The following is a 25523-nucleotide window of genomic DNA, read 5'->3' as shown; positions in this document are numbered from 1 at the left end:
TTGAAAGCTTAAGTAAAATAATACATAAGGCAACACTTTAACAAAGACAACAAATGAAAAATGTTGCCATCTAAGAAGATAATTCAAAAAAGTTGTCACTCCCAAGCATTTAGTAGTTGGTAGGGCTCGAACTTGTGACTCTAGGTGAGTTCCCCACCAACTCTACCAAACTTGCTCATATATATATATATATTGTCATTTTAATATAAATGTTGCTATAGATGGCAACATAGATATTAATGTTACATTTTTCAAACAATAGTTTTGTTATTGTTATCTTTTCATGCAACAATTATTATATTTGTTGTCTTAGACAAGTAAAAGGTAACACTTTAAGCGACTGTTGCCTTATATAGTCTAGAGCAACACTTTTTTTTTTTTTTTCTGTAACTTTAGTTCAAGCTAAGGTAACAAATAAGTATTGTTGCGTTAGATTATTAAGAGTAATATTTCTGTAAGTGTTGCAATCTTAAGTGTTGCCTATTCTCATTTTTTTTGTAGTGTTTTTTAATAATCCGAACTTTAATATCCATTTGTTTTCAATGGTCCCAACCGGCTATTTAACTTCTTATAACAAGTTAGCTGACACGTGTAAAGACGTAATTGGTAAAAAAAAAAAAGAAAAAAAAAGAAATTAAAAAAATAAAATAAAATAAAATTCAATTAATTGACTAAAGACCACCACCACCTCCAGTAGCTCCAGCCACCCTCCGGCACCACACTCCCGCTGCAATACCGACGGCCAGACCCACCACCCCGCACTGGCCGGCAATGTCGCCGTCCTTTCCTCTACTCCTAGTCGCTGTCCGCCACTCCAAAACCCACGAACCCTTGAAATCCCCAAAAACCCCCGATATCCCTGAGTAAAAAACCACCCCGGCCACAAAAAAACCCCAATTTCTACCTCGCCCATTCTCGGAAACCTAGCGAAAAAGAGTTTCGAGTGTTAGGGGAGGGGCGATGGGTAGTTTAAGTGGTGGGGATGGATTTTTTTAAGGATTTTGAAGGGAAGGAAGGGGTTTCGTGGTGGGCCTATGGTGGTTCAGGGGGAAGGGCGACGGCGGGGGCGGGGCAGGGGAATGGGTCTGGGAGCAGTGGGGTGACGGGTTGTTGGGCGGTGGGTGGGGGTCGGGGAGGTGGCTGGTGCTAGCCGCTGGTAGGTGGTGTTGGTTTTCATTTATTTTTATTTTTTTAAAAAATTGGTAGTTAATAATATTAGTTAAGATTTAATTAGCAACTAAATTAAAAATTAAAATCATTTTGACCAATTAAGTAATGACACATGTACATTAAACTTTTTTTTTTAAAAAAAATTACCAGTTGAACAAGTTAAATGTCACTTGGGACCATTAGAAACAAATTGATATTAAAGTTCGAATTATTAAAAAAAATTAAAAATTGGGATTATTTTGAGCGAATGGGGCAAAATTGGGGTTATTCTTGTCAATTTTTCCTAACTTTTAACATTATTCATGGAAATCGCTAAACCACTAAACTAGTGTTTGATATGAACTAGATGAATTATTTTCTCTTTGATTAAAAATTCATCTCCCATTTTCACCAAAAAAAAAAAAAAATAATAAAAAAAAATTCATCTCCCATTTTCCCGCGTTACAATTTCGCCCTTTTCCCGTCATCTTCTTCCCACTCACTTTCTCTCTCTTCCTCTCAGCTACTTAACTCAAAATCAACACTTTCTCTCTCCTCTTCTCTTCTTCCAATTTTTCTGGAAAACCCAGAAAACAATGGAATCGAAGCCATTTAAGGGTTCAAATGTGTTCATGTCCAGAAATTTAGTACCTCCCGAAGTGTTCGATTCTCTTCACGATGCCCTAAAACTCAACGGTGCTACTGTCTTCCTTTGTTGTGATCCTTCTCGCAACTCTCCCAACGATTTTCATGTCATCGCTTCATCTCACCATGTCTGAATTACTCCTCTTCTCTCTATTTTTGCGCTTAATTTCTAGCTATTTTTTTATTTTTGTTTCTGGGGTTTTCAATTTTTGCAGGAAAAATTTGAGGATTTGAGAGCGAAGAAATGCAATTTACTAGGTAATTTGCGTGCTTTTATTTTGGGATTTTTTGTTTCAATTGGTAATTTGGTAGATAATTGATGAAGACTGAATGACTTGTTTGATACTTACTTTTTAATTGGATTCTTGCAACTGATAATACATAATCAGAGTTTTCAAAATGTGCATTCACAATAGTGTACTGTGAAAAAAGAACATCGAAAGGAAGTGGAGGGAGTGGTATTTATAACTGGTTATTGACCTTGCAGGATGCAAGTATTTTAGGTGACTTGTTATTGTATGGTTGTAATTTTGATAGGATTGTTGTGGTTTGAGGTGTGAGATGATCGACACAGATACGATGATTGGTGATGATTTTTGTTGAGGTTGCATAATATTGGGATGATAATGGTGGAAATAGAAGGGTTTGGAAAGATATTGGTGGATCATATTAGTTGTAGAGTTGTAAGAGCAACAATGTTAGCATTGTGATGTTGTTCTTTTTGTTTCCCTGTGTGTATTAAATTGTATTTTGTCAATATTGGTATATTCTAAATATATTTTTTCATTAAATAGATTAGTGTTTGAAACCCTTCATGTGAAATTAGAGGTCTTGTATTTGACTTTAATCCATATTTTTCTACTTGAAAGGTTTGTAAATCATAATTAAGACCAAGTCATGTATAACGTGACAACATGTCGTTGTAAATGCTAAGCTTGAAGGTGATGTCATTGCCAATGTTCTGGTGGAGGGTGCCATGCGGTATGGTCTTGTGAAAAAGCAATACCTTTATTTTGAAAGAATAGTATGCTTAAAGAATAAGTACTTATGTTTATGTTATATCATTTGATACGTGCCCGTGAGTGTTGTCATTTTACTGGGGGCTTTTAGTGGGTGTCTTGTGTGGCTAAGTACGAGAGTACACTTTCTAGAGTGACCGATGTTATTTTATAGAGTGACCGATGATGTTATTGCCCTTTCATGTATTTCTCTCAAGTAGTTGTATTATTGTATAAAACTTACACTATATAGTCTTTCTTATTGGGAAATCTGGATGGTATTTTCACTGTGGTTTGCTCTAATGAAAAGCTAATATATTGGTGAATGATGTAGAAGACACTAGCACTTTGTTTGCAATGCAAAGAAGGAAGGAAAGGAAGGGGAGGGAAAGAGGAGGAAGGGAAGGGAAAGAGGAGGAAGGGGAGGAAAGAGAAAGGGAGGGAGGGGAAAGGTGAACATTGTATTCCCTCCAAATTATTTACAAGTTTGGAGGGATTATGCTTATTAAAGAGAGAGGGAGGATCCCTCCCTCCCCTTCAATCCTTTATCCAAACAAGAGAAATTGTCTTCTTTCTTTTCTCTTCCTTTTCCATTTCCATTTCCTTCTGTCCAAACAAACTGTTAACTTCCAGAAATTGTTGGACTAGAAATTGAAGGACAATGCATCTGAGTTAAGAACCAAATGTGTATATCTTTTTGATTTATGGGTTTCATTGCTGGTCTCACATGGTGCTGAGCTTCACTGAAATAGCTGCTTTATTTCTTGTATGATCATCAGCTACATTTGACTGGTAACGTTTGAATGGAAGGTATTATTTATTTCATGTCCCTTGTATGACCATGAGTCAAGCAGTTAATGCCGAGATTTTTTGTGTGATATTTATGTTATCAATTCTATCACACACTAAAAGTGGAGCAGTCAATCTTGTGTTTTAACTTTTAAGAACCTAACTGGTTGAAAATTTATTTTCAGTTGCTGTACTTTTCAGTACTGTCTTCAACCCATAACTCCTTATGATTTTTTTTCTAAATAATGGTTGTTTGCATAATATTATGTTAGGTGCATGATAGCATATGAAAGATCCCGCTACAGTGGCAGACTGATGAAGTGTTGGATTATGTTAGAATATCTGGCAAAAGATAATAAATTGGGTGTACTTTCAAGTTACAATTAAGCAATTGTATCACTTTTACATTTTGTTGATTTGATTTATACGATGTATCCTTGCTGATGGTTGATTGAATTGAATTATTTACTGTATGCATGCTGATGGATGAGGTGTAAGGAGAAACTTTTTTGTCATTTTTTTTTGACAAAAAAAAATAAATTTTTATCAAACTTTCTGCAGTCTTTCTGTAACCTTTTTTTTGTCTTTATCAACTTTTCTGCAGTCTTTCTGTTATATAATAGATCGTAAATTGTAAAATTATTACTATTTTATTGGCAGGTCCACAATGTGTTCTTTCCTGTGCAAAAGAGAGGCGAGGACTGCCTAGGCTAGGTTATTGTTGTTGTCTTGCTATGGATGGTGTTAAAGTTCTTGCATCTGGCTTTGGGCAAGAGGAAAAGGTATTATAAGGGATTTTGTTCATATTTTTGACTTTGCTTGGGAATTTACATTTTCATCTCTTCCTGAGATGCTTTGGCTTATCTTGATAATAATCAGTCATGTGCCTTTGGTTATGTATATGTTCTATTTTGTTTGATACCTCATTATAGTTAACATTTTGCAGGAAAGAATAGGAAAGCTAGTGACTGCTATGAGTGGTAGCTTTACTACTAAGACTTCCTTGGATGTTAACTTTATTATCGTGAAGAATGTGATGGCTGGAAAGTACAAGGTTTTATTTATTTATTTATTTATTTATTTATTTTAATGGTTTATCCCCCCGCCACCCCTTCTTTTTTTAAAAACTTTTGGATCTTCAAGATGCATATTTGTAATTTATTCTAAATGTCTTCTCATATGAACTTTCTACCTTGTTATTGCAAAACTCAGATGTAGTTTTGTCTATGTCAGCGACCTCAGATGTGCTTTCTGTCTTTATTATTGCTGTTCAATTCTCTTTATATGTCTCAATTCATGTTTTGGCAGTGGGCTGCGAGTAAAGAGAAGAATATAGTCACTATTAATTGGTTGAACCAATGCTGGGTTGAGCACCGTGTCGTTCCCCTAGAACCATACAGAGTCCCACCCTTCTCAGGATTGATCATCTGTGTCACTAGAATTCCTGGAGGTTAGTTTTGTATGAATATGCTGATATTGTCTCTATTAATATTAACTAAATTTGCTGGCAATTTATTAACAATCTCTCCAGATGAGCGGAAGGAGATGGAGAAGCTTATCATACAAAATGGGGGAAAGTATTCTGCTGAACTGACCAAGCTCTGCACACATCTAATTTGTGAAATATCCTTAATTTTACTAGACTGCTCATTCTAATTTATTTTCATATATTTATGTAAATTATCTTTCACTATGGTAGAAAAATTCCTCTATCCTTCTCTCTGGCAAGTATACCAGTGAATCTGTTACATGAAACTTATATTGTCATGTTGTCACCAATGTTAGTTTCACACTGTTTTCCTTGGAAAATGATTTCTTCTGCTTAATTTCATATTAGTAGTTAATACAGTTTTCTTCACTTTTAGTTTTTTCCTTATTCGGTGGCAGTCACCAGTATGCTTGTATTCCTGTTTATGATTTTAGATATGTCTTTCACAATGTTGCTGTTACAGTATTGAATTATAATTTCCCCATTTTCTAACTCATTGTAAAGCAAAAGTTTATTAACCCCTTTTGTTCTTGCATGGGAATTTCTCATGCTTCTGTTCCTTGTCTTACCTTCTGCTCATAAGATGCTTCTTGTAGATGTCACTTGTATATTTCGTCAATTAGAAATTTTGTGCCTAGTCTTTTGTCCAGAAACTCTGCGGATTTTGTTATTTTTTCCTTAACCATGCTCAAGTTCCCGAAGGTGACAAATTCAAAGTTGCAAAGAGATGGGGAGTGTCTGTATTGTTGTTCGAAAATGGTTTGATCAGTCGATTGCTCGAAGAAGTATGCTTCACTGTTCTGGGTTTATTATGTACTTGTATTGTTTGTTCTAGGACATAGGTAATGCCCAACTATGAATGCTTACCTTGGAACTATTCTTTGTTATATCAGTATGTCTCGATGAGGAAGCCTATTCAGTTCTGAGTCCTTCCATCTCTTCAGCTTCTGCCTTGAGGAAAAAACTAATATCTAAGTCCTGTCAGGACAAGTGTACTATCAAGTCACAATCTATTTTGTCATCAGCAGCAACAGAATCTTCTTTGCAAGCTGCTCCATCTGTGTGGACTACAGATTCTGATTTGGATGTTGCTCAATCTCAAAATCTTTCTACTGGTTGTCAGAATGTCTCTTTCATTTCCAAGGATGAGGAAATTGAACGACATGATCTTCCTGGTGATGCCAAGGAGCTGGATTGCTATATTGCTGATGATTCAGAATCTGATGATGGCTTATACCTATCTGATTGCAGAATTTGTCTAGTTGGTTTTAGTGCTTCTGATGTGAGAAAGCTAGTTAGTATTGTTCGTAAAGGTGGGGGCTCTCGATACATGTCATGCAGTGAGAGATTGACACATATAGTTGTTGGACAACCATCAGATGCGTAAGTCCTCTTGCACTTTTTTTTTTTTTTTTTTTTTTTGTGCTGAAAAAATGCTATGTTTTTAATTTTTTTTTTTTTTTTTTTTGTTATGCTTGAAATAGTCCCTTTGCTTTCCCAAGTGTAAAAATCAGTCATATCATCTTTCTAGAATCCCTTTTTGTGGGATCTTACTGGCTAGTTTTTTGTTCAGTTGTCAGCTAGTGATTGAGTCCCATACTTGCTAGCAAGTTGAAGGTTCAAGTTTCACCCCCAGAGTAGAACAGCTTCTAGTAGATCTCATGCTTTATGCTTCTCTTCTATTTATGATTTTTTAAAGCAACTTCTTTTTTGATATGTTGCACTTATGTTTTATCTCTGTAAAATCTAAGATAGATATTACCTTTTACATCTTGCATTGTTTACCAGAGAAAAGCGGGAGTTAAGAGGCTTGGCGGCTCATGGTGTTATACGTGTTGTTAAACGGAACTGGCTTGAAGATTGTGATCGTGAAAGGAAAGAGGTCCCTGTAGTTCAGAAGCACATTGCTTATGATTTACTTCTTTGCAAAGGTCTCTTTCATTGTCTATCAATGACTTCTTTTTGTTTGTTGAATTTTATCTATTTATTCTAGTTGCTTGACTTTTCTTTGTTTCTGTGTATTCTATTTCAAATGGTTTGGACTAACTTGGTGAATGGTATTCAACTTTTTTCTGTCCTCCACACTTGTGCTATAAAGATTCGATGAGCTTGTCAAGTAAAGCACCAGTTCCTGGTGTGAGCAGTGGTAAACAAGGGGAAAGCTTAAGCATGCTTTTTAGCCCACCATCTGCTCCAAGTTCGGAAGCTGTAGGCTCGATTACTGATATCTCACTCGAGAAAAGTGGAGAAGACATCTTTGATATCAACCTGAACAATAGCTGCTCTACAGAGAGAAGTCAGAGAACAAAGACTTCTCCACGGAGTTCAAAGGCTTCTGCTTCAAATGACAAAGACACAAGTCAAATAAATAAATTACACAATGGAAAGTCTATACATGTATTCATCGGGAAGCGTTTTGGTTTTTCACTTTCTTTCCCTGATGATCAGGTTAGTTTTTTCTGATTCTTTTTTCTGCTAGGCAACCAGTTTGGTGTTTGTGAAGCATTTGACTTCATGTTCTTTTTGCAAATTATCAACTGCAGGACACATGATTATTCCGTTTGTAATAGCTGAATTTTCCCATCTTACTTTTCTGGTGCATGCGTCTTTTGCGTCATATTCCTCTCTCACCAAACATCATCATGAATGTTTAATGTCTTGTTTCCATTATCTTAGGTATCCATGCTGTATACTTGTATGACTAAGCTAATTTTTCACGCTTCTGAATAACAAACAACAATGTCAGCCTATTTCAGTTTCTGGTGAAGATAGGACAATAGATTATGATTTCATGTGCTACATACTTACATTAAAGGTCTGATTTCTTGTCAGTTGTCTCTAAATGTTTAGTTGACTTTTATTTGGGTATAACTAACCCTATGTTTAAGTAATATTAAGGCACTATTTTGTCTGTTAATGGGATAAATGAATGAAAAAGTAGATAATTTTCTTGTAGGAGTTACCTTAAAAATACTGTCAGGGAGCTTTTCTTGCAGTTTTGCATGGAAATTATGCTAGCACTCTCTCTCTCACAATGCTATCCCTTTGTCAGCACATTTGCCTCATTTGACCTTCCAAAATTTTGTAGTCAAACTGTCAGAGGGATTTAGCCAAATGTACTAAAATTGATGCCATTGATTTTTTTCCCATAATACTTGTGCCACAGGTTTGTGATGTATGTTTATACGTTGATTTTATGCGTATTTTTAAATATGTGTATTTTTTTATTTCTTTTTTTTTAAATTTTAATTTACCCCTTTAGCAAGCTAGCTACTTGTTTATCTGAAAAAGCTATAGCAGGCTGTGTTAGAAATCTGGAATAGCTTAAGTGGGAAGAGTTTCTCTCACCTAACCTTAAAATAGGTTAACACTTTTCCTAATTATATTGGGAGATTCATATTGACTGGTGTTTTCATATGTATATTGAGACGAGTCAAACATCCATAAGGCTTGGCTCAATTCAACATTTTTTTACCAGGCTAGGGTTCAGGTTCAAGCTCAACTCGATCTACAAAAGTCAGCTTGAACTTGGCTTCACTGCTACATTTTTAGATTTTGGTTTGAGTTTGAAGCTTGACTTAAGAACAATTTGAGCCAGGCTGAAACTTTGAGTATAGTCTGTAGGATTGGTTTTCTGATTTTGAAAATGGGGAATCACAATCTTCAATTTTAATTTAGTAAAAAAAAATTGTCAATTAGAGGTAGTTGATAGGGAAGAGAAAAAAAAAACAAAGGGTTTATGTTATGTCTACTTTAAATGGAGGATTTATTAAATATTATCTATCACGTAATTATGTTTGCCACGCTCGCAAGACTATGGGCAATATACAGTTTAATTTGAGTTTGGCTTGTTAAATATTGAAACTCTAATTTTGATCTAGAATTCAATTTGCTAACAAGCAAAGTGAGCCGGAACAATTTTTTTTTTTTTTATGAGCCAATGCTGAATTTTTTAAACAACAGTAGTGTCTGTCCGTTCCTAGTCATATCCCTCACCTTTCCCATTCTTCTCATGACTTCCAGTTGGGCATGTATAAGGAGAGTTTTTTTTTTGGGGGGGGGGGGGTGGTGGGGGAGACCATTTCCAAAATAAGGAATATGAGAATGTTTGGGTCTTAAAATGTGTGCATATGGACACTGGTGGCAAACTGGCAATTATATTATGGTTTTAAACTCCATGCATATATAATAGCTGTCAGCTATCTCCCAAAATGATATAATTATGAGTACATGATATTTCAATAACATTGATGGAGATCCAGGATTTTTAAATAAGTTTGGCCAATGTTGTATACAGGTGCAACTCGTGCAATGCTTTTTTCCATGATGATGCACTTGGTTTTGTTGTTGTTTAAAGTACTTAATTTGTACAGTATCTTAGCATCCAACCGTTTCAAATAGCTCTGTTTTTCAAATTTGTTGAGTATTCTAACAGACTTACTTGAATTTGTTTTGTGGGTGCTTATATATGGGGGATGGCTTAGAGAGGTGAAGTTGTTCAATGGATAAATGAAGGTGGAGGTGAGGTAATAGATGATCAGACCATCATTGATGTGGACTTCACCATTAAATCCCATGGTGCGCTTGACAGACCAACCAACACTTCGCAAACTACTTATGTGTCGAGTCACTGGATTCGTTCTTGCTTAAAGGTATTTATGTGTACCTTTTGAGGTTTATTCAACTGGTCATATTAAATACTACTCCATTGGGTTACTTCTAGTATGTTTTAATGTTGATGCATAAATTATGAAATGAAGCTTTTGATGTGAATGATTTCTTCATGATCTGATCATTTCCTATTCACATCAATGCTGCTGAAAATACTATTGAACTGTAATTAAATTTGACTTTGCTGTGGAGGGAATGATGCTTTACTTAACTGGTACAAACAGTTGGCCCAGCATCTTCTTCTATTTCATTATACCCAAAACTGTTTAGTCCATTATAATCCACATCTGAAAAGATTCACGTTTGGCCCAAAGGTGACAATCTTTTCAGATGTGAATTATAATGGACTAAACCGATGTCCCACTTAGCTGCACTTGGTATCTTGTTACTCCACGTGTTTCACAATATTTGCCAATTGATTCTCTTCTCAAAACAATGTATTGTTTTCGTATGTCCCTTCTTAAAAAGAGGAGGGGGCGGTGATGATAGCACAGTTGTTGTATGTACTATAGGTCATCAAGTTGTCATTAAGAGAAGAAACCACAGCACTTGCGCTGCTTTTTGTGACTGCAATCTGCTGCTTTATCTGGAAGACACTTAGCTGTTTGAGTAATATAATATCATTTGCAATAATCTCTTTCGACTTCTATTTTGCTCTAGCTGCCTCTAGCTAGCTAGAACATGGGTATTGGGTAGACTCCATGTTCATTAGACTTCTGTCACTATTGATTAGAGAGTACTGAAGAATTTAATGACCTTTGCTGACGTATGTCACCCTATTGAAAAAATTAACCAAGTGAGTAATTTTGCATTATAGGATGGACGTTTGCTAGATGCTGATAGTCACATACTTTTTTCTGCACTTCCCTGTCGGGTTCCCTTGCCTGGTTTTGAGGGCTTACGGTTCTGTGTATCACAATATCCGGAGAAAGAGCGAATGCTTTTGCGCAATTTGTGTTTTGTCCTTGGTGCTAAGTTCACGGAGAAACTTACGAGGAAGGTTACTCACCTGTTATGCAAATTTGCCAATGGCCCCAAATATGAAGCTGCCGGCAAATGGGGAGTACGTCCAGTTAGATGCGAGTGGCTTTATGAGTGTGTCAGGAAGGTAAGACTTCCAGGTACATCCAAATTTTTATGCTAATCGTCCATCTTATTTCTGTATCCTCCTCGTAAACAATTTGGACATGCTATTTTATGCAGAATGACATTGTTTCACTAGATAATTTCCATCCAGAAGAAGTTCCTCAACATCCTGAGGCAGGGGTTTGCACTGTGACACAGTATCCTACTCAAGCTGCTACATTTATCTCTATGGATAATTCGTCACAGTTCTCAAGTCAGTCCCAGGATTTGAGAAAGGAAAATACCATACGTTCTAGTAAAAGGCTAAGGTTATCGGAATCAAAGCAAATTTCTGATCAGGATGATAAAACACATATAAATTCTGCAGCTGTGGAGATTCATAGCAATGCTAAAGTAAATGGTCAAAGTGTTCCTGATGTTGCTGCTGCTATAGAGGACTTATTGGAGCAAACAAGCAAGGTACAATCTGCTCTCTTAAGTTGATATGATCGTTTATAGTGTTTCGTTGGATAATGGTTGTGGGTGTGGAGATATCTTAATTAGTCAGTTCAAGTGCATGCATGTTTTTGAAATCGGTTATTCTACACCTATTGTATGGATGATGAACTGTATGCTTCCTTTCTGGCCATTTTATTTGCATTTTGTTAATGTTTATTATGTAATCAATTGCTGGCTAAACCTTTTCTTTTGGATGTCAGATTCAGGATCTAAAGTCACCAGTTAGTAGAGAGTGTGAAACAAAAGTATCCTTGTATTTTGCTATCTTCGTTTTCTATTCTTGCTAACTCTGTGTCATTTTTTTACTTCCTTAATGATGAATTAGATTTATTCATCTGACTGTTCAATTCTCGTTAGAGATCATTCAGGTTCTCACTCTGCGTTTGGGCCTTCAAGACATTGGTTAAGCAGGTAACCTTCTCTACCTTTGTCCATATCTCTACCTAAAAAGTTTGTAGATGTTATGGATATCTTTGTTTCTACTACACATTTGGTCATTGGGTTGGGATGTGATTTGATTGAAATTTTTCCATAATTTGTTTTGTTTATGTTTGTGATTCACATTTTGCATCATATTTTGGCTTACCTGATTTATTTTGGTCGTAATGTTTTAGTCTAGGGAAGGACCTTCACGATGCTTCTCGAGATCTTAACACAGGCAATAATGATGGATTTACTGAAACTCAAGATTCTCAGGTCTTTGTACTGATAAAATCTCCTTTTTCATTGTTCTTTATTTCTTCAACAATCCATTCCATGGGAAGATTTACATTCTATGACTTCTTGTAGAGGATCAATAGAAATCCTTTTCAATTATCTGAGATGTTGCTAACTTAAAGTCACAATTGCAGTTGGTTGGTTATGAAGAAGATCTAAGTGGCAGACAATTGTTGTTGGACAAAGCTCGAACCATAAGTAGTAGCATGACTTAAATTTCTCTACTGACTCAATGAGAAGGAATGAAGCAGGGCTATCTTCCGGTAGGGAATGCTTAAGATGTCACTGAAATCATGGCCTTGCAGGGGGGAACTTAAATAGGTTTTCCCTCTGCAGAATTGAATTTCAGATTGTCTGACGCTCTGACTTGATAAATCATTACATTGGAATGGAGCTTTTGTTTCCAGTGATCATCATTTTTGATAGTTGGTTAAGCCTTTTCAAGGGTCTGATGAGTTACAGAGAAGTGCAGCAGATAACAGCAGCTGGACATCATTTTGCTTTTCCGGATATGACTTCCAGCTTGGAAGCTGGAATCAAAAGCTGCTGATTCACATATTAGTGAACGGTAATTACTGATACAGGCTGCTATAAATATGCATTGTGATTCGGTTACTGAAATGCATTAGCTTGTTGCACGGAAATTCCTATCTTTCTCAAGGATTGCTTATTTGTACATGGGATTCTGTATATGCTGTGGCTAGGGTTGTTTGTAAATATAATAACTGTACACTAGTGTAATGTGTAGCCTTTATGCTGTATGTAGGAGGCTGGAGGTTGCATTTTGTTGCATGAGCTTTGTGTAGCGTTTTGTTCCTTGACCTTCGTTTCCTTTAAATACGTAGTATTATATTAGCTTGGTAATCTTTGTGCAAGTTACACATAAAATAGTTCATTTGGGCCACCACAAGGGACCAATTATTTGATCACTTAATTAAGAGCTAGGCGCGAGCTATATTTTTTTTTCATGCCTAGCTAAGTAGCTATGACTTGACTCTTGATCTTGAAACATTTTAATATTCGTCCTAGCATATTAAAAATTGGATTTTCTATATTTCAAAGTGTTTGGGTCCAATTAAGCTAATTGGGCCTAGTCATTAAATGATCCAATATTTCAAGGTCAAGGCCCAAGCCTCCAATCAGGCCAAGTCAACTATGTGTCAATTGGTCCAAATTGTCATGGTCAGCCCGTGACTCAATCCGGCCCAATCATTCTCCTCCCTTTGTCATGCCAAGGTATAAAAGCCTTCAATTACACTATTTGTCATTAATACACATTAAAGCCTCAAGCATTAAATCTCTTGCATAGCTTTCTCTCTCTAAACACCGTTTGACTTCGGCATCGGAGGGGTCTTCCTTGGATCCACCCCGAGGCCAGTTTACGTGTATTTGCTGTGCAGGAAACCTCTGGCCCAGCATTATTTGGACCGGACAAGTCTTCATCCACTTCATTGGACCTTCGGCAAGGTCCCATTGTTTTCACCCGAAACAATTTGGCGCCGTCTGTGGGGAAGACTTTCAAAAAATCTTTAAGCCAATCAAAATCATCTTGCACTCATCTTAGTAGCAATGGCTAAGAACCGCAAGAACAAAAGCCTACGTCAAGGAGTGGGTGAAAGGCCTAAAACTCCTACACCATCACCTTCACCGGACCGAAACTCTTCTAAGGGTGCTAGTTCGGGGGGAGGATCATACCGGGAAGATTCCCTTTCTCCCGTAATTCACAACTCTCATCGTAGACCGAGTCCCCCTCGGTCTAACAGAAGTCAGTCCGATCATAGGACTCAATCAGTGCCCCAAAGCCAACCTTTGACCATCAGCTCCCACTCTCACACTCAGCCGAGGACCCTTTTGACGGGGCCCAGCTCGGAAGAAGTGGCGAGAGCGCTGGCGGTACTCATGGAGGCAATGAGGGCACAAAATATGTCTCCACCTCGTGATCGAACTCCCCCGCATATCAGGCATCAGCGGAGGAAGCTAGACCATGATGGGGGGAAGCCTCCCTCCTTCCGGGAGCTGGAAGAGTGGGAAGAGAATACTTGGAGAACTGAAAGAGAGAGGAAAAAGAACCCTCAATTTTTCAAAGGATCCTCTACCTCTCGGCTAGAAACGCACAAGAGCAGCAGCTCAGCCTCTCGGCCGGAATCCGCCCGCCGAGAGCGACCTGAGACTGTTCGCCGAAGCGTACTCGACCGACTCGGTGGCAAGGAGCCGAGCGTGCACAACCGCCTCTCGTTCCCTGTAGCCGAAGCCCAATCTTCCCAGCCAGGGACGAAAACCACTCCTACCTCTCTAAGAGGGCGGAGCGCGGTCCCTTCGGCCAGGAACAAAGGCAAAGCCGTTATGCTACCCACCAGTTCTCCATTCGAGCAATGGATTCTGGAAGAGCATGTGCCTACGGTTAAAATACCGTCGCACATTACATATGATGGGACTTCAGATCCGAAGGACCATATCGCCTCCTACGAGGGGCACATGCATCTCTGCCCAAGGTCCGAAGCGACCTGGTGCAAATAATTTCCCACCACTCTCAAGGGGGTTGCGCAAGCGTGGATCTCCAAGGGAGTAAAGGAAGACTCTATAACGGGGTGGGACGACCTGTCCACCAAGTTTAAGAGCAAATTCTCCACGGAAAACCGCCGAGAGAAGACCACTGCTGAGCTCATTGGGCCTGCAACAAGGGGAGACCGAGAGTCTCCGGGACTACTTGACCCGTTTTAGCAACGAGTCATCCAGCGTTTCTTAGCTGGACCAAGGGCTGATAGTTTTTGCAATGCAGAACGGCCTTCAGCTCGGAAAGTTCCTAGACTTCATGGTCATGCACACCCCGCAGACCTTGGAGGAAGCTCTGAATGCCTCGGATAAATTCATCCGAGCCGAAGAGTGGAACAAAACAAAGTCCCAACCCCAATCCGGGAGTGGGAAGCAAAAACAACCGTCTGAAGGCCAAGGCCAGAAGACGAAAGGAAAGGCGAAAGCCTCGGAACAATCTTCGGCCAACGAGCCGAAGAAGGAAAAATCTGCCCCGTTAACAGGCAGATACGAGTCTTATACCCCGCTAGCCCTTCCGCGCGCAAATATCTACAGCATAACGAAGGAAGAGCAGAGTTATAGGAAGCCGAGACCACTCCCCGAGTGGTATCAGCGCAAAAATAAGAATCAGTGGTGTGAGTTCCACGAATCACCGAGACACAACACTGAGGAGTGTATCCAGCTGAAGGACCAGATCGAAGATATGGTCCAGAAGGAGTACTTGAAAAAATACATCGCGGATCACCGCGAGAAAAAAGAGGCTGAGAAATCCGAAAAGGACTCTCGGCAAGAACTTGACTTCCCCCGGAAGAACAGTAAAAGCACGGAGGGAAAATTCCCCCCAATTAATGTTATCTCGGGAGGAATATGTTCTCGGAGGGAACACAAACGACACCTTAGGGCTCTGACCCACCAGGTGAACAATGCGAGCATTCAGCCTCCTCAGTCGCCGGTGCCGAACATGACGTTCACAGCCGCCGACTGCCGGGGGGTAACGTTCCCTCATGAGGATCCGTTGGTGATCATCGCCACGGTGGCCAACCACGACGTCAGCAAGGTTCTTGTTGATGGTGGCAGCGGGGCAAACATTCTGTTCCGAAAGGCCTACAATCAAATTAAGCTGAAGCCCAAGCACCTCACGCCGGTACCCTACCCGGTATCCGGATTCAATGGGGCCTCAACTTATCCAGATGGGAAGGTGACACTTCATGTCACCATCGGCTGCGATGAGGCAGCCAGGAACGTCATGACTTAATTTTTGGTCGTCGATGCTCCTTCTGTGTACAACGTGATCATGGGGAGACCCATTATTCACGAGATCCAAGGGGTAGTCTCGACATATCATCAACTGATGATCTATGTCTCGGATGCCGGCTACCCCGAAAGGATCGAGGGCAGCCAGAAGGAGGCCCGAAGGTGCAACTACCTCAAGCCGTCCACCAGTCGTAAAAAAGAGGACGACGAGGACGAGGAGGAGAAAGATAATCAGCCGAGCGCAAAAAAGCCGAAGGGTCTAAGTGCTTCGGCTCAAGGAGACCTGGCCAAAGAAAAAGGGACATGAAAAGAAAAGGCTAGCTCATCATCTGAGCCGAAAGACTCAGAGAGCCAGCCAAAAAAGAAGAAATCTGGAACTCCTGCTGACATAGACAGCAGACTAGAAAATGAGAAGTCCAGCCCCACGACGATGGAGCTGGACCATCAGACTGAAACGGTCGAGTTGACCGAAGGAGACGCTGAAACGTGCGTTACAATCGGATTGGACCTTGATATGAAAGTCCGCGTCGAACTCATCCAACTCCTTTGGGACAACCGAGATGTGTTTTCTTTCTCGGCAGCTGACATGCCTGGGATAAGTCCAGACCTCATCTCCCATAAGCTTAATGTCGACCCCACGTGTCGACCAGTTAAGCAAAAGAAGCGGAACTACTCCGCAAATAAGAACCGAGACATCGCAGCCGAGGTCAAAAAGTTGCTGGATGCAGGTTTCATCGAACCCTATCAATATCCAGAATGGCTGGCTAATGTTGTGATGGTTCAGAAGGCAAATGGCACCTGGAGAATGTGCGTTGACTTCACGGACCTAAATAAGGCGTGTCCGAAGGATTTTTATCCCTTGCCGAGGATCGATCAGCTAGTCGACTCGACAAGTGGCCACGCCTTGCTTAGTTTCATGGACGCATTTTCTGGGTATCATCAGATCTTCATGCCCTTCGACGACCGAGCAAAAACGACATTCGTTACGGACGCCGGGGTGTATAATTACAAAATGATGCCCTTCGGATTGAAAAATGCGGGGGCAACATATCAGAGGCTGGTGGATCAAGTTTTTGCCGAGCAAAAGGGCCGAAACATGGAAGTCTATGTTGACGATTCGATCGTCAAGAGCAAAAAGGATGAAGACCATGTTAAGGACCTGGCAGAAACTTTCGCCATCTTAAGAAAGCACCAGATGAAGCTGAATCCGAAGAAGTGTGTCTTCGGCGTGAAGTCAGGGAAATTCCTTGGTTTCATGGTCAGCAAAAGAGGGATTGATGCCAACCCCGCCAAGGTGCAGGCAGCACTCGATCTTCCCGAGCCGAAAACGAAGAGGGATGTTCAGCGGCTCACCGGAAGAATGGCAGCCCTCTCGAGATTCATCTCCAGGGCCTCGGACAAAGGGTTACCTTTCTTCAAAGCTCTGAAACTCCAAAAACAAAAAAGCTCGTCTGGGAAGACGAGCAGAAAGAAGCCTTCAAGCAGCTTCGGGAGCACCTGGCTCAACTCCCAACGTTAGCTAGCCCAGTGGAGGGAGAATCCCTGTACTTATACGTGGCTGTCAGCCCAGCCACCATCAGTGCAGTGCTGTTGAGGGAGGAAAACAAGGTTCAACAGCCGGTCTATTTCGTTAGTCACACTCTGACGGATGCCGAGACTTGCTACCCCTTACTTGAAAAAGTTGCTTATGCAGTGGTGGTAGCCGCTCGGAAGTTAAGACCCTATTTTGATTGTCATCAGATAGTGGTTTTGACAGATCAGCCGCTGGAAAAGGTTCTGGGCAAGGTGGAAAAATCTGGAAGGCTGGCCAAATGGGCTTTTGAGCTCACAGAATTCAGCATCAGCTACCAGCCGAGAGCAGCTATAAAGGCTCAAGCTCTAGCAGACTTCCTGGCCGAATGCTCATACCAGGAAACGCTAGATGATGAAAATAAACCTGGACCGTGTTCACGGATGGATCCTTCACCGTGAACGGTTCGGGGGCAGGGGTGGTCATAACCTCTCCTGAAGGCAAGTCCTTTGAGTACGCACTAAAATTTTCATTCAAAGCTTCGAATAACGAAGCCGAATATGAGGCGGCCATTGCCGGCCTAGAATTGTGCATCTCGCTGGAAGCCGAACATGTTTGTTTGAAAACAGACTCTCAGCTAGTTGCATGTAAGATTGGTGGCAGCTATGAGGCCAAAGAGTCCTCAATGATATCATACCTTGCCAAGATCAAGTCAGTTATTGCAAAGCTGAGAACTTTCGAGGTTCAGCTGATCCCAAGGGGTCAGAATGCTCAAGCCAATGCACTCTCCAAACTCGCTAGTTCAACTCTCACTGAGCAGAACCGATCCGTTTATGTGGAGGTGCGCCGAGAAAGAAGTGTCGACAAAGCACCTGAAGTGTGCTGCGTTGACCGAGAGCCAAGCTGGATGGATCCCATCCTGGCTTTCAAGCTTCGGGGAGAAATTCCCGAAGACAGAATCTTGGCCTCTAAGCTGAAGCGAACTGGTTCAAGGTTCATTGTCTTCAACGGGGAGCTGCTCAGGAAATCCTTCTCAACCCCATTACTGAAATGCGTGGGACCAACAGATGCAGATTATATCCTTCGGGAAATCCATCTCGACAACTGCGGGAACCACATTGGGGGAAGGACCTTGGCCCACAAAGCATTAAGGGCGGGGTACTATTGGCCCACCATAATCTCAGATGCCAAGGAGTTGGTCAGAAAATGCGAAAAATGCCAAAAGTTTGCGCTAGTTATCCATCAGCCAGCCCAAGAGCTTCAGCCAGTGCTGAACCCGCTTCTATTTGCTCAATGGGGGTTGGATATCCTGGGTCCATTCCCAGATGTCGCATACCAGAAAAAATGGCTGATAGTCGGGGTCGACTATTTCAGTAAATGGATCGAGGCCGAAGCAGCCTCAAACATTACAGAGCAGTCTGTCAGAAAATTTATCCGGCAGAATATTATCACGCGTTTCGGCGTCCCGAAAGTATTTGTCTTTGATCATGGAAGGCAGTTCGATAACCTACCACTGAAGCGGTATACAGATCAGTTCGGCATCAAGTTGGCATATTCAACGGTATGCCACCCGCAAAGTAACGGGCAAGCCGAAGCTGCAAATAAGCAAATCCTGAATGCCCTCAAAAAGAGGGTGGAGGATCAGAAGTCCAAGTGGCTGGAGGAGCTCCCAGGGACCCTCTGGTCCCTTTGGACAACCGAAAAAGAGGAAACAAGCCACTCACCCTTTGAATTGGTGTATGGTGCCGAAGCCGTTCTCCCGGTGGAAATTGGCACTGAAAGCCTGCGGATGCACCACTTCTCGGCCGAGAATGAGCAACTTATGAAGGAATCTCTCGATTTCCTTGACGAAGTAAGAGACTCGGCTCGAGTAAGAATGGCTGCATACAAGCAGAGAATCAGCAAATTCTATAACTGAAGAGTTCAGGCAAGGCCTCTCAAAATTGGAGACCTTGTCCTTCGGAATGCTGTTGCAGTGTAGAAAAACCAAATTCATAGGAAACTCTCAGCGGCCTGGGAGGGCCCCTATGAAGTCTATGATGAACTTCAGCCAGGAACATACCGGCTTCGACAGTTGGATGGAACTGAACTGAAAAATCACTGGAATGCTGATGTACTTAAAAAATATCACGTGTAAAACCCTTCGGGGCAGAACAATCGTTGTAAGTACATTATGAATTATTAATGAAAGGCCTCAGAGCCGCTATTTTCCACAAAACATTTTGCAAATTTTACTCTTTCATTTTTTCTTTATGCTATCTACTCTTTAAGGGTTTCCTTCGGCCCCGTCCGAAACCTTCGCCCTCAGAGCACCAGGTTTCAGATTGCCGATAAACTCGCCTTTTTTAGGAACTCTGGTCTTTCAGCTGGGGTGAAAACCTCAGTAAGACTTGTTCTGCAAGGCAATAAGTCCATGGACAAATCTGGGATATTGCCTTAACTGAGCCTTGTATCCCAGATAGCCATTATCTGAAATAGTGCCTTCAGTTGGCCCTGTATTTGAGGTATCCATTTTTAAGATAGACAGAAAATTAAGAGCAAAAGCATAAAACAGCAGAAAATAGACAAGGAAAACGAGGATAATCTCAGAAATCCGAAGAACAAGTCTTCAGATGTCTGGGAGGGCAAGAAGCACAAGTGGAGACTACCTCAGCTGACATCTCTAAGCTGAAGCTTTGTACTTAGCAAAAAAAAAAATGCAAGTTCAAAGCAAAATAGTATGAGGGAAATATCAAATGCATAAATACGTTACGAGCTACAAAGCACAAATGATTCAAGCAAAGTAATATACTATCGGCAGCCGCCCACAAGCGGAAAATAACAGCTGCCGAAATGCGTACAAGGCAAAGAGAAATAGTTTGTACACTGAGGCAGGCTGAAGCAAAAACAAAGGCAAAAAAAAGTCAGAAAGCGGCATCTTTCATTTTAAGAGCACGTTGATCCGCAAGATTCTGAAGACGACTGCCCGAGTCCCTAGGCTTCAGCTGGAGGGTCTGGCATCCCTATGGGGGTGGAATCCAACGCGACATCAGCCCCAGCTGCAGAAGAAGCAGGTCGAACTGAAGCCTGGACTTCAGCTTCCTTCATCTCAGCTTCTTTCAGCTCAGCCTCCCTCATCTCAGCATCCTCGGCCTAGAGGCGAGCCAGCAAGTCAACTTCAGCCTGACTAGCTTGTTGCATATAAGGATCCGCGGGGTCCTCAGCCCAGACTTCACACTGATACCAATCCAAGCCAGGCGCAGCATGAAGAGCCAGTCTCCGAGCTACCCCATAACTGTTGAGGTAGGCAGTCGAGTACTCCTCCTGGGTGTAAACCCTGAGGGCTAGCTGGGCCTCAGCATCGGCCAGCTTCTTCTGCACTTCCTCCATGGATTTCTGGGAAGACTCTCGTTGTCTCTCCAACTGGGCTTCGGCATCAGCAAGCCGCTGCTCAGTCTGCTCAGCCTGGGCTTGGGCCTGGGAGAAACGCTCTTCCTGGCTCTTCAGCTGAACCTCCAGACCGGTGATGCTTTGCCGCTGAGACTCCAGCTGAATCCCAGCCTCAACCAACTCCTTCTCCCTCACTTTGCAGGCCTCAAGGTGCTGTTTGACGTTACCCTCCAAGATCTTGATCTTCTCCCGAGATATCTCATCTCGGGCCAGCACTTGAGATTTGACCTTAGTGTCAATTTTTAGCTGGTTCTTGGCCTTGAGGCTGGGAACATCAACCGCGCCGAAGGCGTTGAGCAGGGCCTCACCTTCATCTATTTGAGGCAGGATGTCCCGCTCCATTTCAGCGCAAAAGGTGTCGAAGGAGTCAATCACGACTTGAGCCCTGTGCTCGGCTTTCTCCTGCTTCAGCTGGGCAAGCTTTGCCTCTGTTTTAGCAATGTCCACCCTTTCCTGGAGCGTATCAATCATTTCGCAGGTCATGGTGTGGTTGTAGACAACCTGCAGCACCAAAATTAAATCTAAGTCAAATAAAAGTGACATGGAATAAATTGGGGACGCTGAAAGTACAGAATTTAGTCGCATACCTGCATCAGCAGCCTCTGGTTGTCTCGGGCAGGATCTGTCACTGAGGGACCGGGTTCGGCTATTCCAGCAGTGGCCCGAACAGACCATTCTCGGACTTGCTCCATTTCAGATAAGTCGGAGCACCAGCCGAAATAAGCCTCAACGCTTTTCTTGTGCTTACCCCAAATCTCGGCCCTAACGCCAGCAGGGATAAAGCACTTCTTAGCTGAGAACCCCATGTCCCCAGATTGGAAGGATTTGAAAGAGGGGAATGAAGTTGACGGAACTTCATCAGCTTTCTCGGACTCAGTCGTTTCCCCTCCTTCAGTCTGGTCCCCTCCGGCCTGGACCCCTTCAGCCCCGCCGAGAGGTTGACTTATCAAGGCGTCAACCTCCCGCTGGATCTCTTCAGTGAAGCCCCTAGGGGCCCCGGCTTCAGCAGTAGCCGCCTCCTCGGCTACTTCAGCAATCTCAACCTCAGGGAGCTCAGCAGCGCTCCCGCTTTTGGAAACCGCTTTAGGAACCCCCGCCTTCGGATCAGGAGTCCGCTGGTCCACCTCCATATCAGCAGCTGGAGGAGGAGTCCTCGGCGGGGACGGGATGGGCGGTGGTGGATGAACCGGGGGCGGAGGACCCCCCGTACTTCTCGGAACCTTGCCCAGTCCAGCAGCCGGTTCCCTTATTACTACGCCAGGCCTCGACCCCAGCGTAAACTCTCCCGGACCCATAACAGCTGGGCCCGTCCTTCTCCTCTTCCTCTGTTCCAGAGGTTGATCGTCCATATCGTCAAAGTCTGAAGTTTCTAACTCTGAAAGGTCGTCTGACGATGCCGGACTCTTTCCTTCTCTTCTTTTTCCCTCTTCCTCATACTGCAGAAGTGGGGGGAGTAAGAAGGGATCAATAAAAAAAAAAAAAAAAAAAAAGAGAAGAGCAAGTGCTGAAAGACTTACCAGTGTCTTCGACTGGACCTCGGTAGCTCTAGAAGTCCCCTCACCACTCTCTAGGGAGTTGATGGCCCTAGTCACCTCTTCGGCAGCCTGAGCGGCGAGTATTTCCTCGGCGAGCAAAGGCCTCAAAGGATCCCTCTTCTCCCACCAAGGCTTCTGCCTCAGATTGTAATCCCCCGTATTTTTAAATATTTTATAAATGAAAATTTATTTTATTTATAATATTTATTTGTTATTTTTCATAATTTAATTTCAAAAGTTTCAAATTATTAATCTGGGTCGAAAATTATTTGAACAAATTATTTTATGCACCTTTATTCTACAATTTATGTCCAATCACACAAGTCTAACCCATTTATTTACTTAATCGACCCATTATTTTTATGAGGCCCAATCTTTCTTTTTACCCTACAATAATTGTCTCCTATAAATACCCCATGAATCTCCAAAAATTTCCCACACAAAAAGGTTAGTCTTATTTTCATCCTCCTTTGTTTCATTATTTTGCTTAATGTTAATTTAATTGTTTTGGGTTTTGATTTTAGTATAAAGATTATATTTTTAGTATCAAATTATATTTTAATGGTATAAAGATTATAAATTTCAGATTATATTTATGTTATAAATTTCATATTTTATGAATTATAAACCTAGGGTTTCAATTTATTGAAAATCATGATTTAAGGGTTTTTATGAACAATTGATTTAGGGCTTTTATAGTAATGATTTTTTGAAATTTTGGTGATTATAACTACTAATTAGTTTAACTTAATTCCAGATTATTTTGGGGTAAATACAAGTTAATCTCTGAGATTCACAAAATTTGTTTATCACATGGCAATTTTGTAAATAAATCAACAACTTTTTCCATAAAAGTGGGTCCTACATTAATGATGACTAGATAAAGTTGTTCATTTATTTACCAAAATGCCATGTGATAAACAAATTTTGTTTATCACAGAGATTAATTGGGGCTTCCTCATTATTTTGAACACATAGATTCGTGTTTTAATTTTTAGATTTTCGTTCGTTTATATTAATCCCGTTTTAATCCTGATCAGATTCTGAACTCATCCGATTTTGATGAAAAAGTAGTGTTTTCCATGTGTAAACAACGTTTTAAGAAAGACTCTTTCGTGGCCAAATTCAGCCTCTAAATATGATTTTCGGGCAGTTTTTGATTTTAACAAAGTTTTTTTTATACTTAAAATATTATCCTTGAGTTTGATTAATAAAATTAATTATGTTTAAAGTTAATTAAGCATAAATATATGTTTTTATTGAAGTTTTAAGTGTTGAAAATAGTTTCTAAGTACTACTTTTGATGTTTTATAAAGAGGATTTAATCACCCACTAAAAAGGGAGATTTTTAGGGGTTTTTATATAATTTTCAGATTTTTATTAGACTTTGAACTTGTTGTAATTTCATGTATAAGAGTGTATTTTAAGGTTTTTATGAAGAAAATTTAAAGAACTATATATAAACCTTTAATTTTAACTAAAGGGAAGGTTTTAAAGTGTTGTTTGATTTGGATTTTGAAGGTTTTAAAGTAAGTTAGTATTGCTGTAAATTTGATTGATTGGGTATTGATTGAGATGTTATTATTTGGCTTAGGAGAGGAGTTTATTGAAGGTGATTTCTAGTTAGTAAAGTGGCATACCAATTCGTTTGCTCAAGGTACGTACAAGTTACGAAACCTTTCTTTTAGGTGCATGTTTAAGGACGACGGATCGAGAACTTAGTATCATGTATAGGGATGACTGAGTTAAATTGTTTGGTTATACATTGTGAATTTCGTATGACGTGCACTATTTTATATTGCAAGTATTATTTGTGCTCTAATTATGCAAGGTGCGCTTAGAGGCAAAGGTATATGATTGGTGTAATGATTAATTTATTACTCATTCATGATTATGCAAGCAGGATGAGTAAAGGAAGAATTTAAGTCTTCTAAGACGAGGTTAAGGTTTTGGGGTGCCTTATGCACTCAAGGTGTTTATACACCGAGGTAGTAAAGGAATAAATAATAAATGTTGCTTGCCACTAATAAATCAAGAATTGAAATTGAAAAGTTGTTTTACTTGATTGAATTGATATTGGATTGATTGTATTGTTATGCATATGAGTCATCACCAAGTCTAAACCTGTAAATCACGTAAAGTGCAAGATGGAAGAGCAATAAAATTCTGGATTGGTTCACTTCTGGAGTAATGACAATCAGGGGTTGGGTACATGGGGTATTAGCCGTGTACTTTTCTCGAGGCCGTCTGATCTACGAGTCTCTTATTTCAAATATTTTTCAAAACTAGGAGTTAGGTGAGATCTCATACTAACTACGATCACGGAGTCGCGCCCGTGGTCGTTGGATGTTTATTGATGTTTCCAAAAGGAGGCATGGGGTTTTTCTTTTATTGATGTTCCAAATGGAGCATGGGTTGGACAACCTTGTCTATTGCGTAATCCAATGAATAAAAATAATGATTTACCTATTATTAATTAATGGAGTCTTAGTAATATAAATAGTTGAGTCGTGTGTTGAGTCTATAATTTAATGATGCATGATGATTGATTATTATTAGCATGTTATGGATTTCTTAATTTATTTTGCAGCTTGTATGTACTCAGCTTTGCTGATTGCGTGCTTCGTGTGTCTTTTTTTGGTCATGGCCTTCGCCTTTCAATGACCCTGTGACGATCCAATTTTTACACTTGTAATATTGGGGAGCAGAATTACCACAGGTTCTTACACATGCAGCATTCATCAGGGTTGTGGGATCTTGAGTAGAGAGTTGGTTGTTTGCATTTTATTTCTTTTGCAAGTTTGAATTTATTTTAATTCGATTTTTTTCGACACTATTTCTTTTGGGTTTGAATTTATTTGAACACTGAATTTAATCACTTACTACTTTTATTGGGTTTTGAATAAGGGCCTTAATGGTTCCAAGTTGTATGACTTAATTTGGTTTCATTCGTTGGTTTTGAAACTTATTTATAACTGATTTAGTTTTTCCGCTGCTATTTTCTGATAAAGCCTTAACGTTTGAACACGTGGCGGTAGCACGCCAACAATTCTCTTGAATATTGTTCAGGGTCCTCACAGGTTTAAAGAGAGAATTATTGGGGTGTTACACAGATAATCTGCAGCAGCCTCGATCTGAAGGCCCGTTGAGTGTAGGTGCAAAGGACGATCCTTCGGAGCAGTGATAGCTGGAGCTCGGTCTAGGATGACCCTTTCAGCGTT

At 40.7% G+C, this 25523-nt stretch overlaps 1 protein-coding gene across 1 annotated transcript; it reads left to right on the top strand.

The window, feature by feature from the left end:
• The first annotated feature begins 364 nt into the window (after positions 1-364).
• LOC110725728 (DNA topoisomerase 2-binding protein 1-A-like) lies at positions 365-12906 on the top strand. The gene is given in 18 exon segments (XM_021905196.1): positions 365-1922; positions 2010-2052; positions 4242-4363; positions 4528-4635; positions 4890-5031; positions 5113-5195; positions 5754-5802; positions 5805-5855; positions 5964-6453; positions 6859-7001; positions 7169-7518; positions 9555-9722; positions 10559-10849; positions 10945-11286; positions 11526-11570; positions 11651-11736; positions 11940-12021; positions 12177-12906. Coding segments are annotated over 18 exon segments (2853 nt in total). The 5' UTR covers positions 365-1745; the 3' UTR covers positions 12258-12906.
• Positions 12907-25523: the final 12617 nt, after the last annotated feature.

Source organism: Chenopodium quinoa, unplaced genomic scaffold (assembly GCF_001683475.1).
Source record: "Chenopodium quinoa cultivar QQ74 unplaced genomic scaffold, ASM168347v1, whole genome shotgun sequence".
NCBI lineage: Eukaryota > Viridiplantae > Streptophyta > Magnoliopsida > Caryophyllales > Amaranthaceae > Chenopodium > Chenopodium quinoa.
The sequence above is the reverse complement of the archived record's forward strand: the minus strand, read 5'-3'. Positions and strand labels throughout refer to the sequence as shown.